We start from the raw sequence: 15,169 nt of genomic DNA, 5'->3' as shown, positions 1-15,169 counted from the left end.
CCGGGGCGGCCCCGGGCGGGCACAGCGGCGGCCCCGCCCGAAGATGGCGGAGTACGTGCAGGTGCTGAAGCGGGCCCTGAAGCACATCGGCGGCCACGGCGGCGTTCGCGGCGCCATCCTGCAGCTGCTCAGGTACCGCGGGGCCCGGCGCAGGCGGCACGGCCTCCCTGCTCCCCGCTCTCCGCCCCGCGGGGTCACCTTGGCGGGGGGCGGGCGCTGCCCCGCGGGAAGCGGGGCTGGCGGGGGTGGGGACGCGGCACGGGGCGGCCACTGCTCCGCGCGCCGCCGGGGCGGAGGGCGGCGGGCGCTCCCTCACGGTGTGCGGTGCCGGGCAGGCCTCGGCAGGAGCCCGCTCCGCTCCGCCCCGCTCCGCCCCGCTGGGGGACGTATGTCCGGCCGGCAGCGGTGCTGTGCTTAGAGCCGTGCCGGGGCAGGGCTCCTGCGTTGTTTTCTCTTCTTTAGGCAGCTTGGAAGGTTCCTCGGCGCTGAGCTGTCAGTATTGCCCAGGCAGGTTTTCCTGGTGTCCAGCCGCAGGCCTTAGTCCCGCTGCCACAGCCGTGTCTCTGCTGTAGCTGCCCCCAGCGCTTCTCCGTGCGCCATCGCGCCCTTTGCTCTGAGTCGCCTCAAGTTGGCAGTGACTTACTTGAACTGTGCAAGCCTGAAAGCCGTGCATCTGCTGAACCCCCTCGGTGTAGATCAGGGAATTACTTCATGTGCCTGACCGGATCTAATTCTTTAACACCAAACCGCACGTCACATCTGCCTCTTTGTCACTGGGTTGTCAGCACTGACCTGTGCTCAGCATTGGATACCCCCTGGCCCCAGTGGTACTTCGTGCAAAATTAGTTGCAGCCTTTGTTTCCATTCAATGGAATAACGTGGCTGTGTGCCTTCATCCCCAAGTACAGAACCTTGCACTTGTCCACCTTAAACTTTCTTCTGTCATTTTTCCCCACTGACATCTCATCTCTTCCTTGTGACAGCATGCTTGAAGCTGCTCCCAAATAGGAGTAGCTGCAGGTTTACTAAGGCACTCTTTTTTCATTCAGGTCCTCGATGAAATATAAGGTGGAAGTGTAAATGGTATGTGATCCAAATTCACTCATGTCAGTAACCTGTATTGTCTTTGTAGCTGGTCCTGGAAAAAAAATAGAATGTTTACAGTGAATGTTGTAGGCCTGACTAAGTGCCAAAAAGCCTTTTTTTAATCAATAGCGGGAAGTCAGGAGTAGGCGGTAGAGGTGCTTTGCAAATATGAAGTTCCCTGCTATATACCAAGGGCTTTCTTATGTTTGAACAAACAAACCAAACTTTCTGAGTCTTCTTGAAGACTGTTTTTTTTTCCTCACATGTCATAATGGCCCTTTCTCTGTTATTTCTTGTAGTTTAAATTGATCTGTTTTGAGTGGTTAAACATAACATTTTGCACAGTTGCTGATCAGGCCTCATCATTATTGTCATATATAGCTTTAGTAATTGTTTTGTTCACTGAAGACGGCTCAGTTCACCTGTGCATTCAAGGATCAACTTGTCTTTTTTTTCCCTCGCATGTCACTTAATTAACAGCTCCCTATTGCCTTGTGACATCCAGGTGTTTCTCTTGCAGCGAGGCACACAGTGCTTCAGATCTTACTAGTCTCCAGGTGCATCACCTTGTGCTAGACCTTCATACCATTGAATTTCGTTCTGGTGGTATCACTACAGTCCTGAAGTGATACAGTACAGAATTTCCTGTATAATATATTCCTCAATAAGGTAATATCATAATCTGTCAGACCCCTGTGCTTTCTGGAGGAGGAATTTTTGTTTTGGTTTTGTTTTGGTCAGGAACCCTGTACAGTGTTAAATAAGGCTACTATCAACATTCTTTGTGAAACTTGCCTGGTAACCTCCAACCAGCTCTGTATTCTTTCAGTTGAGCAATATATTGCCCCCCTTATAATTATTATACATTTTAAATTATTTTCTCCTTTGTTTTATGGCATGATATTGTATGCTTTCTGAAGTTAGCTTCACTTCTGTGAGGTCTCAACTTTGCATTCCTACTAGCTGTGAGGACAGGCAGCTTCTGGCTTCTCTGTCTCTACTGTAAAAAGCAGCTCAGATAGACCTCCCTCATGCACAACTTCATAGAGGGAAATTTCAAGCTGTTAAGCAGTATGACAATACATGATTTCCCTGGCTAGTATTTTATGCTATTGTAATTACTGTTTTCTGTCACAAACCTGCTCCCCTCCACCCAAGTTGTTTTCTCCAGTTTGTTTTCCTTCTCAGGCTATAACTATGACATTGGCAGTTTTCAAGAAGAAATTGAGCTGGGGAAATGAAAGGGTAGAAGAGTTTGAGTCTTGGGTTTCATCAGAGTGCCTCTTCCTAAGCACATCTTAATGAATGTCTTGTCAGGGATCTTTTGTGAGTCAAAGATTGCAGGCTGTGTCAACACCTTTCTACCATACAGAAAAAGAGAGCAGGTAAGACTGGGGGCAGTGCTCTCCTTTTTTTCACGCAGAAGATTGACCTTACTGCTAGGTGGAGAATCACACCTGATCCTCATAACTGCACTAACCTCAAACATAGCTGCTGCCTCCTGTTCACCTTTCAAACCATTAAGTCATCTGTCCCAGCTCAAGGAATAGACTTGGTGTTTAAAGGAAGAATAATCAAGGTGTTCTTTCTTGCAACAATTGATATGTTTAAGAAATAATTATTTCTTGAACTCAGAAATTTCCCGCAGTCAGGAGACTTGTCCTCTGAATTTCCCTGCTTTTCTCCTACATGTTTTCCACTGAGGTGGCTGCAACAAGTTTATGTGCAGTAGAAGTCAAATTATTAAGAGTCTATGTGGCTGGAAACATTGTCCTTATTCAAGTCTCAGTGAAAGTGGCTGGAAAATGTCCTCTGGAAGCTATACATACCTCCTAGTGTCTGATATCAATATTCAGGGCATGAAGTCAGGACAAGGGCACAAGAACCCTTACAAGAAATGGAAGGGAAGAAGAAAGGGAAAGCAGCAGTGAAATGGCTCTTCTTTTTCTGAAACTGGGAACTTGGGCCGGTATAGCTGAGCCAGAGGTATCTGAGTGTTTCTTTGACAGAGGAGAGATGTGTCAGAGAGTCTTTCTACCTGGGACCACAAAGGTTTAAAATGAGTACTTGGTGAAATGATTGTTGTTTTCACACACCCTGGGAGAGAAGACAATAGCTAAATTCCCAACTATGTAAGTATGCATGTGCACATCCCTTCTCTCCCTTGGGACTGATTTGAGAATGTATATAATACTACAAAAAACTAAAACTTTTGCAAGTAAGCTTTTCCTTATGTAATTCTGCCTGAGATGAACGTCAGTAAAAAGAAAAGCAAAGATGCAGATCTGGGGGAGAAGAGCACTTTAGTAATTTTAAGGTTTTATCATTAGAATATGAATCATAGATTCAGTTTAATTATTGATATGTACAGTAATGTTAAAACATGTTTTGTATAAAGAGTTGAAACTGGTACACAGCTTATCTGGGTCAGTGTAAGTCTCACAGAGTGGCGGGTAAATGCTTGCATCTTTCACAGTTATACAAAAGTTAGAAAGTAACAATTGTACCTTAGGGTTTAGGGTATTTCCTTGGCAAGCGGCTACAATAGCTTAAAATATTACTATTGCTGTCTTGGAGGTTAGCGCCCACACAGACGTGTGACATCTCTTAAGCTTCTTCTGTGCTGACCACCTTCTGTGGCAATTCAGGCTGAAATGGTAGCTATGAATAGTTGAGAAGGATGATAAGGTCTTCAACTAAGTGAATTAAAGTCCCATGTGACTCTGGGACTCCCACAGTATTTAAGGTTTTGTGGGTGTTAAATTGTTATATTGCAGAGTTGCTTTATCTTCCACTATAGAGAGCTTTTAAATAAATAATAGTCCCCAAAAGCCTTTTTGTATGACTTTTATCATCCTGTCAGTGGGGTGCACATTAGCTGCAGGAATTGGTGATTATGTTTTGCAATCCTTAAGCTTGAATATTTTTTTTAATATCTTTACCTAAATGTGTTTAGGAGTTGTCATTACAGATTTTTACCAGCCCCTAGGAAACCTCCGTCACTTCATTCTGAGACGACATCAATTGAAACCGTTGTTTTGATAATTCACAGGGTCAATGATTTGAAGACTGGTAATCTGATAGGAACTGACAAATACGGAAACAAATACTATGAAGACACAAGAAACTTCTTTGGTATGTGTGCTAATGTGAACACCTCCCAACAGACTGTTCAGCTTTTACAGAGCTTGTGTGGTTTCTGCTAATGAAATAGAACTTGTTGCCTGCCTGACTTCCTTGCACTTAACTTGTGTGGGTCTTTAGACAATGGACTCACAGAAATGCTTTGACATCTTCTATTTCTCTATTGCGTCCCTCAGTTCATTTGCAAACACAGTCAATCTGAAGCAATAAATATAGGTTAAACAGAAGCCAGTCAGATGCTCTCCATATAGGTAGCCATATGATAATGTGATTGAGAGCTGAATTTGGTCCTTGACCTAAAAGCTGATAGCATAACAGGTGGGGGAAGAAAGAGAACTGCCTTTAAAACTGCTGCACAGCTGTACTTACTTGTATCATCACTTCAGGGCAGAGAAACACAGATTAGCCTAAATTTCCGATCACCTTAAGTAACTGGATTTTAAATAATGTTTTTAGAGTACTTAAAAAGGTAGCACCTAAAGCAATGCAGGTAACACATAAGCAGTTGACACTCTGGTTAGTCCAAGCTACCTGCTGACTGTAGGTTACCTTGTAGGGTAACCAGGAAAAGCACTTGCTGGTTAACATTGCTTGGTAGTTCTATATAGCTGAAATTTAGTTTAATCTTAGGTTATCAAAGACAATGTCCTTTTGGAAAAGACTTCTCATAATGGAGAAAAAATCCCCAAACCTGTTTCTCTGCCTGAAAATTTTGTGAGTTCCTATTTCTCATTTCTTATACAATAGCTAATATTTGCCTACTTGTGAGAGGATTACATTCAGCTGTATAAAAATACAGTAACAGTGGAAATACAGAAGACTTGGAAAAATAAAAGCTGTGCTGACTGTAGAATAAAGTAAGTGCCAATAATGGCAGATACTATTACTCAAAATGTTTTTCCTTGGTTTTCAAGAGTTCTCTCCTTTATATGAAAATAATTTTTGTTTTTGGGCTAATACAATATTTCTGGTTGTGTATTTAAGGTCGACACAGATGGGTCGTATATACTGAAGAAATGAATGGCAAAAACACGTTTTGGGAAGTTGATGGAAGTATGGTGCCCCCTGAATGGTAAACCACTTGGCTTAATTATTTGGACAGACACCAATTGTAATTGCCTCTATATTTTCTTGTATTACAAAGCAGAAATTTAAAAAAAAAAGTTTTCAGGTCACAGCTATTCTATATATGACCAGAAGATTTCAGACTCGTTAGTTCATACTGTTGTATTGCTTACTGTCCTGGTAGATGCACTCACTGCTTTTTGGAACGAGAAAAGCATTTTGCCAGCCAGATTGAGCGGGTTTTCCAATTTTCCTTATTAGTTGTGATTCCCTGTTAATGGTTTGGCAAAGCCTTGAGCCAACAGAAGTAAAAAAAATAAATTATTTTCTGTTCTAGGCAAGAACCTAAAGAACATAAGGCAATGATGGAGCAACATTCCTTAATCCACAGCCATTAACAGCACAATTATTTCAATTTATATACATTGATATGATAATCAGCAGTAAAGGGCCAGGATGCTCTGTATGTTGACTGCTACTTAACTATAATTTTTATTAAGGTTTTATTTTCTGTTCATGCATCTCAGTAATAATTCTGTACAATCTTGAGTTCCAGGTGGTCTCTGGCCACCCAGCTGTTAATACTTTTTTTGTCTTCCTAGATAAGTCACACCACATAAAGTAACAGTGTATGCTAGTAAAAACAATCTCTGCGGTTCTCGAGGAACAGCAATAGCACTGCAGCCCCAAAGCAGCAAAAGGTGATATGAAGGAAGAGGTGTTTGGGTAGTCTAAGCATTAGTGTTTAAACACTGGGTTTTATTACTCCTGTGATACATGTTCTGTGCCAAGGCTGAGATTGATTATATGAACTCCTAAACTGTGGCTCTCACTAGAACACTTAAGAAGTGTGTGGGTAGATTCTCTAGGTAGTCAGTTTTGTTTCAAACTCTCCCAGCCTTATAATTATGATTAATGTGTTTAATGCTTTTTTCTGTCTGATTTGGTAAGAGCTGAATGGCATTGTTTTTTAGAAGTGACATTAGAATCTCCAAGATGTTCGTGCCTTATTTGCATAATAACTGTTCTTTGGTTCTAGTTTTTATCCTTTCACTGTTAGACTGTGCTGGCTTTCAAGATGTTCCTTATTTTAAGGCAAGGGGTTTGTTTTGTTTGATTTTTTTTCCTTTGCTTGTGCTTATGCAATGTTCGTTGCCTCTTTACAAACCTCAACAAAGGGTTTCTTCCTGAGTATCAAAGGGATCTTTCAAGGGTTAAGTAGCTTATTTATTTCATAGAAATTAATGAGGTAGAAAGCCTTGGTTTCCTATCAATGTGGAAGAAATTGCCCTAGAAGGGGCAGTAAACCTTTTATTATTTTTCAAGACTGGTGAGTGCAATGAGGCATGAAAGGGTAAACAATCCTGTGTTCTAAGGTATTTTTGTCAGGAAACTTAGTTGTGCAGTACCATTCAGGTTTGTGGATTTGTTTTGTTATGGTTTTTTTCTTATTGCTGATAAATTTGTATGTCTTGTAACAACATGTGTTTATACTTGTGTAGGAATCCTAGCTTTGTGACACATCTAAATCACTGATGTGTATTTCCATACTGCTTAGATCCATCTTTAAAAATAGAAGTATTTTGATAGGGAATAAACGGTGTCTTTTAGGTTTTTTTGTTATTATTATTTTTATCTGATGCTATACTGTCTTAAATTTTTAACATGACATAAGCTTCTGAATTGAGACACTATATTGTACAAGCTGCTGTCAATGTAACAGTAGGGTTGTGCAGCTGTACAGGTTTTTGCACAAAACCTGAATGGTTATTTTGGACCCAGAAATTTGTTGGAAATAAATTAGACTGTGTGTAATTGCTTCTGTTAACAAGGGGATTAATTAATATATAGTATAATAATATGATACATGTTTTTCATCCTTGGGTTGACTTGGAAGTGTATAAAGTACTGCTGTAACACCTGGGTGTGGTCTGAATACTTATTCTAAGTATTTTTTTTTTTTTTTTTACTCCAGGATGTAGTTGATTCAGCTCAGTGGATCATTTTGTGGGTGTGTTGTTGTACCCACTGCAGGTGGAAGCAGGTTTTACTACAGTGTTTATGCTGATGTTACTTTCAGAAAATATTTTGCAACTGTCGCTCCTAAAGATGACACTTTGAACAAAATCAAAGTTTAAGACCAAGGCTAACCTAGAATTTTCAGGTTTTTCTTTTTTAAATAATAAAGCTAACTAGTTTGTAATGATTTTGTAGTTCTCTTATAAAAATGCTACTGTATTTAGGATTACACTGCTGGTTATCTTACTGATTACACCCTTACACAGAATACACTGCATTCTAAAGTATAATTTTGCAGTCAGTTGTGTGCCTTCTGGATTGTGGAATATGAATGATTGTTCAGATACAATCAGGTGAACCTCATGCATGATGAACTAGAAAAAACCATTTTGGTAGGTTGAAAAGTTTTGAAAACAACTGGAAAAAACAATGCTACCCTTTACCTGCTGTCAGATACTAAAGAAAAGAAAAAAGCAGCAAGAAAAAATCTTATATGTAATAACATATTGTTGTACTGTTTTTAGGAACTAGTGAATATTTTCAGTGTTCTGAAATAATTGATGTAATGTCTCCTGACAGCGGATATACTGAAATTACAGTCTGAAGGAAATCAAAGTATTGTTTTGACATATGTCTACTATGCAGGGAATCAAGACTGTTACTTTTCTAAACTGTTGCCACACTAGAATATGTAGGTTTGTGGTTTATTCTGATTTAGTTGTGTTATTTAACCTCTTTGTTACTCTGGGTTTTCCTTTCTTGTCTTCAAAATCCAAATGTTGGTATCTACTTCACTGGAGACAAGTTAATTAGATTTTTTTAAAAATGCCTTCAACACTTGCCTGAGGAATGCTTAGTATTCACTTACTGTGATGCTTTACAAGATATTGGGCACATTTTTTTTCCCTTTTACACTTTTAGACAGAAAAACCAAAATACTTGTTTTGTCTCCTGCTGGTCAGAGTATGCTGTTTGCAGGAACTCAGTGCTTCCATTTTTGAACACATTGATCATGTGCACTCTGTGAACATATAAACCATAGAGCTTAAATCCATTTATACCAATGCCTGTATGGACTCTGTTTAGTACTTTCATAGGTGTTTTCATTGCAGAATCACTCTAATCATTGGGCTGTGTGTTTAAACTATTTGTTCAGTGTATTTCTGGCTAAATGTACTTTGGTTTATGTTTTGGCCAGATACTTAGCAAAAACAAATTGACAGCTGGTTAAAATGTACATACTAGTTAAAAATGAATTGTTCTTTCAAGATCATCCTGTGGGGAAAGAAGAATTGTAATTTGAAAATAGTTTTTCTGTTTTGTAGGGACACTTCATTTTGCCAGCACTGTCCTTTGTATTTGTAGTAGCTGTCCTGTACTTCAGTGTTTATTTCCTTGTGGTGCAAATCTGACATCTTTGGGAGGACCATCAGCAGTACTGACTTCATATAATGAAATATTTCAAGTTTACCTTCAGTTTAATAATCTGCATCCTCTTTGTTAGTTGATCTGACAGCTGAAAGAGAGAGGAATGTAGCACCTCAGACTTGAAGTGCCAACACACTAGGAAATGTAAGGAAATGTGTGATTTTCCTGTAAAAATGCTGCTTTTCAAGTCTGCCTTCAAGGGAAGCAGAACAAAAAGATTGCAGAAAAGGAAGGGGAGTAAAATTTCCATCCTTCCTGTAGCTTCATAATAAATTTGTGGGTTTTTCAACTAGATTAAATGATAGTTTGGTGTTTTCAGGTAAATGCCATCTCATTGCTATACAATAACTTGTAGTAGCTTATATGAGAAATTAAAGTTATCTTCCATGTGTAAACAAACACATTTTTTGTCCCTTTTTCATTCTCTCCCTATTCTTCTCTGCACTTTGACCCTAATGCACATCTTCATTTCTCTTGTCTCATTGCAACATGGTGAACTTGTTGAAGAAAGTGGATGTTAATGAGTTGGCAAACATCCTCAACTTACGTAGTCTGTGCCTGAACCTTGCAGATGCACATATGGTAGTAGCTACTGAGTTTGTGTAGCAGCAGTTCTTGTTTGACAGCTTGTACATCATATAATTGGCTCCGATCCCTTGTAGCTTCAGATTGAAATCAGCTTGCTTTTAAACATTTGTTAAGACTTGGGAGAAAATTTTACATAGTCTTGAGAGCATTTGAAGATACTTTGAGGTGTCTTTCATCCCTTCACTCAAGGAAAAATCCAGAGGCTTTCCTGGCCTCACTCTGCTTGGTAGTGACTGCTCTCTGATTCAGGAAGCTGCTTCAGCCTCTTCAGAGCTTCTGCTACCCTCCTGATTTTTTTTGCTCTGTGTAAGTTTTCTGCTTTGTAGGTTTGAAGTCATTAATTGCTTTTGAAGCCTATTTTTCCGTGCCTGGATTTATAGGCAGAGTTTGTATAGAAATCTGGCCATCTGCGGGATGTCAAATGTCTTTATTCATACTATTCAATCTAGTGCATGAAAAGCTTTTCTTGAGCATCTGGGAGTAGTCTATGAGACATCAAGGCTTCAAAAGATTCTTTGAGGAAGGTTGTCAAGGGGAAAGTCTCCCTAAAATAAAGTTTTCAAGATTTTAAGTGGAGAGTGGGAGCTTTTATTTGACAGAGCAGGCTCTGCAAACCAAAATGCTCTTGTAAGTCACATATTGGGCTTCTAAAGGGAATCTGTTATGACCTGGTTTAACCCTGAAACTCTTAAATATAATTCATAGTGGATTAAGTTATAAACAAACTTTTGAAATCTCTGTATGCATTTCAATACCTGTACTGACATGTCTTGTCAGTGAGCAATTTTATTGCTACTTTTCAGTGAGAAAATGCAATTTAAGGATCAGTTTTGCCACTTACTTAAATTTGAGACTGATTTCATTTTGTGTTACAGAAATTCAGAAAATCCTGAAAGTAAATATATTAATTACCCCTGAATACTGTATTTTAAAAGACTTTATGGATTTAGTCTTAGAAAAGCTGCCAAACAATAGTTTAAATGACAGATAAAGCTACTCTCTTAAATGATACTGTAAAACCTTTCTCATGTTTAAAGGAATGAGTGTATGATATTAAGTACACGTGTAGTAACAGAAGTGCCAGACATCATGCAAGCTTGGAATCTGGTTGATTTCAGCTGAGCATTAATACAGTAATTGTGCTCCACCTGCTCCAGCCTGTATTTCAGGCTGCAATGTAACTGCATTTCTTCTGACAGTTTTCTGTTTGTTCAGTTGGTGTGCATGGCTCTTGGAGGAGGATGAGGATGGTGAGGCATGGTGACAGATGTGTAAAGAGGAATTTGTGTGCAGGATCCCTATCCACTGTTACTAGAAGCATCACTAGGTGCAGGTGTGTGAGTTTAAGTTGCCTCTGTATGTGTCGTGGTGTAACCCCAGCCAACAGCCAAGCCCCACACAGCCACTTCCCCACTCCCCCATGAGCAGCATCGGGACAAGAACAGGAAACATAAAAGCCAGGAAACTCGTGGGTTGAGATAAAGGCAGTTTAATAGGAAAAGCAAAACCTGCACATGCAAGCAAAGCAAAGCAAGGAATTAACTCCCTGCTTCCAATGGGCAGGCAGGTGTTCAGCCATCTCCGGGAGAGCAGGACCCCATCACGCGTAACAGTGACTTGGGAAGATGAATGTCATCAGTCCAAATGTCCCCTCCTTCCTCCTTCTTCCCCCAGATTGATATACTGAGCATGATGTCATATGGTCTGGAATATCCCTTTGGTCAGTTTGGGTCACCTGTCCTGGCTGTGTCTCCTCGCAGCCTCCCGTGCACCCCCGATCTCTTTGCCAGCGGGGCGGTACGAAAAACAGAAAAGACCTTGGCTCTGTGTAAGCCCTACTCAGCAATAACAAAAACATCTCTATGTTATCAACCCTGTGTTCAGCACAAATCCAAATCACAGCCCCATAGTAGCCACTGTGAAGAAAATTAAATCTACCCCAGTCAACACTTTTTTCAAGTGAATTTTATTTTTTTTTGTACTAAAGTTATAGCTGAAGTTGTGGTGTTTTTTTTTTTTTTTTAAATTCATGGCTGGAAGCTACTTGAAAAGATTATCAACCTTCTGTAGAGCTCTTCAGATTTAGAATATACCTGTCAGTCTATTTCTCACCACTTCCACTGTGGTTTTGTTCTACTGTATTAATGAAATGTACTGGATTTGTTGCTAAAGGCTGAAGATGTGTTTTTTCAGGCTTTTTAATACAACTGGAAGACTTCATATTTTTAGGTCAAGTCTTTGCAAAAGCTGATTAGCAGAAGTCTTTTTAATTCTACCTCAGTAAAAAAATACATGAGCTTGCAAAAAAGTCATAACTTTTGTCATAACTATGCATATAGTATGAAGTACATGTGAACTAGCAGATAATTAAAATATAATTCAGATATGAAAGTTGCTTCAGGCACTGAAATAGAAATGGGATATCAATTCAGTTGGTCCCTGCTGTAGTGTTTAAGTAAATTGTTAGGGAAAATGCTTTGCTTGATGATTAATGTTGCTTGCACAGAGAAGGATTGACATTTAGTTCATAGGTAAAGGCTAATCACTGTAATCACTTGGTAATTACCCTATTGCTGATTGGTATTAATCATTTTATTGTGCAGTCAGTAAACATTTACGTGCTTGTTTTAGGTGTACTTGCATCGTGATTTTGTCATTCATAGGGCCTGCCTTGACCTGGCTGCCTGGTTAAAGCCATACAAACACGTAACAATGTACTCTGCCTAAATACTCAGCATACAAACAAACAGGAAATTTGAACTCAGGTGTGCTTCCAATTGCATGGAGGCAGAACTGTTTTTTATCAGTTAGGTTCCTGTAACTACTTTAAATCAGTATCCTGTAGTCTCATTCAAAGCCACACCGGATTATTTTTCTCCTCTCTCAAAAGAAATACTTAGTGTCTCTTCAGAGGAGAACCCTTGGGAGTCAGGAGATAGGCTTGTTGGAGATCATGTAAAGTTCTGTAATAACAATGTGTCTTTTTCCTCTTAAGGCATCGCTGGCTCCACTCAATGACAGATGACCCTCCGACTACTCATCCACCAGTTGCTCGTAAATTTATCTGGGAGAACCATAAATTCAACCTGAGTGGCACTCCTGGGCAGTACGTGCCTTACTCTACTACTCGCAAGAAGATCCAAGAGTGGATCCCCCCTAAAACAGCCAGCAAATAACAGCAACAGAAATGTGACTTGCTTTGGCTTTCAGTATAAATTGTATCTTCACTGATGGTTTGTTCAGAATAAAAGCCTCCTATAACAGCTGTAGTTTAGCTTATTGAATTGGAGGGGAGAACAAGTGAGAAAACATTGGGAAGAGGACAGAACACATGACAGGTCTTAATCTCATGAACATACTGGGCTTTTTCTCGTATCATCAGCGTCCTATCTTCACATAAGCAGCTCTCAGACTCTTCTTAGCATGATAACCATTCCTGTGACAGTCACTCCTCACATTTGAAATACAGCTTTCTGGTGTTTTGATGTTATCCTGTTACAGTCTCTGCATGGCAAATAATGCACTCCTCATATACTATTTTAGGAGGCCATCTCTCTAAATTTTTATAAGTTAGAATAATAAGGTTAATCAAGGATTATAGTTTTTACTCATAAAATGTGCATGAGTATGTTCATGAGTGTGCAAAAAGCATTGCTGTATTCCAGTATGGTATGATACACAATATAAAGCTTGTAAGACTACATTAATAAATGACATCTCCACCCCCTAAGAGAGCTCAGTCATAAGCAGAGGGCCCTCTGTCACAAAAATCTCTTTTGTTGCTTCTGTGTTGCTGAGACTTATTACAAGGTATTCTCATAAGGCTTTGGGATGAGCTGTTTGTCCTCTTGTGACAAGATTTTAAAGGTCTTTTGGAGTTTGAAAATGCACCTTTTTAGGAGGTAGAGAAGTAAAATGTATCAGAACCTAGTCTCAAAAATGTGAAGTTTTCAAGTTCACATTTGAAAGAGAGTTGGTTGGGGCTGTGGCTTTTTTTCTGTAAGTTGCTAATGGTTGACTTCTGTTGCAGCCTGCTAATGTTTTTTAGCAGAGTTGCCATCTCCACAAGGCTTCCTGTATCTGATGACTCTGTGGATAACTAGTGAGGGGGTGCCCACCCAGCCCCTCAACTGGATGAGGGAGAAAATAGAAAGCTCATGGGTTGACATAAAGATGGGGAAACTGCTTGCCAGTTACCATCACGAACAAAAGAGACTTTAATATATTACCAAGTAAAATAGACTTACATGGTGAGAAAGACAAAAAATGTAAATTACCACCTTCCCTCCCCACTTCTTCCCAGGTTCAACTTCACACCTTCATTCCTGACTCCTCTATCTTCCCCCTCCTGGGGTGAATGGGGGCTGTGGTCAGTCCATCACAGCTCCTCTCTGCTGTTCCTTCTTTGTACATTCCCCCTGCTTCAGCATGGGTCCTCTTCATGGCTGCAGTCCTTTGGGATATGCCCAATATGGGTTTTCCATAGGCTGCAGTTCCTGTTGGGAAATGCCTGCCTGCTGGCAGGGGTTCTTCCCGGGGTTCTCAGGAATCTCAGCTCTGGCACCTGCAGCACCTCCTCACCCTCCTCCTGCTCTGAATTTGGTGTTCACGTGGCTGCTGCACACTTCTTTTCTCCCTGTCTTCTGCCTGTGTAATGTTTCTTGCCCCATCTGAAATGCTCTTTCCCAGAGGTGCCACCACCTTGGCGGCCAGACTGAGCCGTGCCCTTTGGTGGGTTGGCTCAGGGTATCCACAGAGCCTCTCCCCACAGAGGCCTCTGCAGACCTCGCTGCCCGCACCTTGACAATTCCACCCAGTGCACTGACTTAGAGGAATCATTGCGGAAGATGACTAAGGGGTTTGGATATATTACATGCTTGCAATTGCCTGCCAAGAAGAAAAAACCTTCTTTGCTCCCCAGTAGCCCCCACAGTGGCTGCATATCTGACTCTACACTGGCTGCTTTTCCTTCATGTGCCTGCCTGACTGGGTCACTTAACCCCCAGTTGCTTCCTTATTAAATCAAGTTCGTATTAATTCATTATTTAAAAGTGGGGGTTTTAGCTTTAATTGCTTTAAACTGGTTCCAGTCTTTAAATTAGTAGGAAGTAGCACCAAGATCTCCTAACCTGTCTAATTAGAAAGGGGTAATGTTTAATTTACTTTAAGTCAACAAAAGCACTGAGCACAGATGAAAAGCAATTTGAGGCACACTGAGCAGTGAACATGGAAAGGACTTGTTTAACATTTTAATCTTGATAGATTATTTGACCCTAAGAACAAAGTTTGCCCTGGTGCTGCTGAAGAGCTTCATTACTAACACTCATCTATACAAGCCCTATGGGCTCAAACACAGATAAAGCAATAAACTTTATTTGTTTTAGCCTCTACTTCTCTTTAATGCATTTTCTACCTATTTCATTCCTCTTCTTTCTTTGTCCTGTTCATTTTTGGTTTGCTTCCTAAACACACATTAGGAGGTGCAGTTGGGAATGAGACTCTACTCAGCGAATAGATAGTAACTCTTACTACACATTCCATGCTGAAAAAAAGAGGCATCAGAGCCTGTTTGTCCTTTTGTTGTCATCTGGAACAGAAATATTGAGATAGCAAGCTGTTTTGAACAACTTTGTGTGCAGCAATGCTCCACAGAAAGAGAGAAAAATGAGCTTTCCTCCTGCCCCGCTGGGCTGAAGCAAGCCTAAGGACTCAGTAGTTTGGTTTAGAAAATATCATCAATCCCACTTTCTGCAGAGAACAGAAACCCTCTCATCCTGCTTTATCCAGCAGGAACCACAAATGGTGGATTTTAAATGCAAAATTTTACTGGCATCTCTTG

The 15,169-nt window shown here is 40.4% G+C and overlaps 1 protein-coding gene across 3 annotated transcripts; it reads left to right on the top strand.

Moving 5' to 3' along the window:
- On the top strand, window positions 1-12,593 carry NDUFA12 (NADH:ubiquinone oxidoreductase subunit A12). 3 transcript variants are annotated; one of them, XM_032687248.1, is made up of 5 exons: window positions 1,066-1,083; window positions 2,404-2,471; window positions 4,139-4,221; window positions 5,215-5,302; window positions 12,326-12,593. In XM_032687248.1, exons 1-5 carry the CDS (start codon window positions 1,081-1,083, stop codon window positions 12,504-12,506), a joined length of 423 nt encoding a protein of 140 aa, XP_032543139.1. In that variant the 5' UTR covers window positions 1,066-1,080; the 3' UTR covers window positions 12,507-12,593. The 3 variants fall into 3 exon arrangements, with proteins under 3 accessions (XP_032543137.1, XP_032543139.1, XP_032543138.1); XM_032687246.1 differs by lacking the exons at window positions 1,066-1,083; window positions 2,404-2,471 and adding an exon at window positions 1-132; XM_032687247.1 differs by lacking the exon at window positions 1,066-1,083 and having other exon boundaries at window positions 2,377-2,471.
- Window positions 12,594-15,169: the final 2,576 nt, after the last annotated feature.

Source organism: Chiroxiphia lanceolata, chromosome 5 (genome assembly GCF_009829145.1).
Source record: "Chiroxiphia lanceolata isolate bChiLan1 chromosome 5, bChiLan1.pri, whole genome shotgun sequence".
NCBI classification, from domain to species: Eukaryota; Metazoa; Chordata; class Aves; order Passeriformes; family Pipridae; genus Chiroxiphia; species Chiroxiphia lanceolata.
The sequence above is the reverse complement of the archived record's forward strand: the minus strand, read 5'-3'. Positions and strand labels throughout refer to the sequence as shown.

Bases quoted from the DNA above. Each gene is read 5' to 3' on its own strand.
- NDUFA12 (XM_032687246.1), top strand. From the start codon at position 44: ATGGCGGAGTACGTGCAGGTGCTGAAGCGGGCCCTGAAGCACATCGGC. The intron at 4,222-5,214 runs GTATGTGTGCTA...TGTGTATTTAAG, and splicing joins AGACACAAGAAACTTCTTTG to GTCGACACAGATGGGTCGTA. The intron at 5,303-12,325 runs GTAAACCACTTG...TTTCCTCTTAAG, and splicing joins AGTATGGTGCCCCCTGAATG to GCATCGCTGGCTCCACTCAA.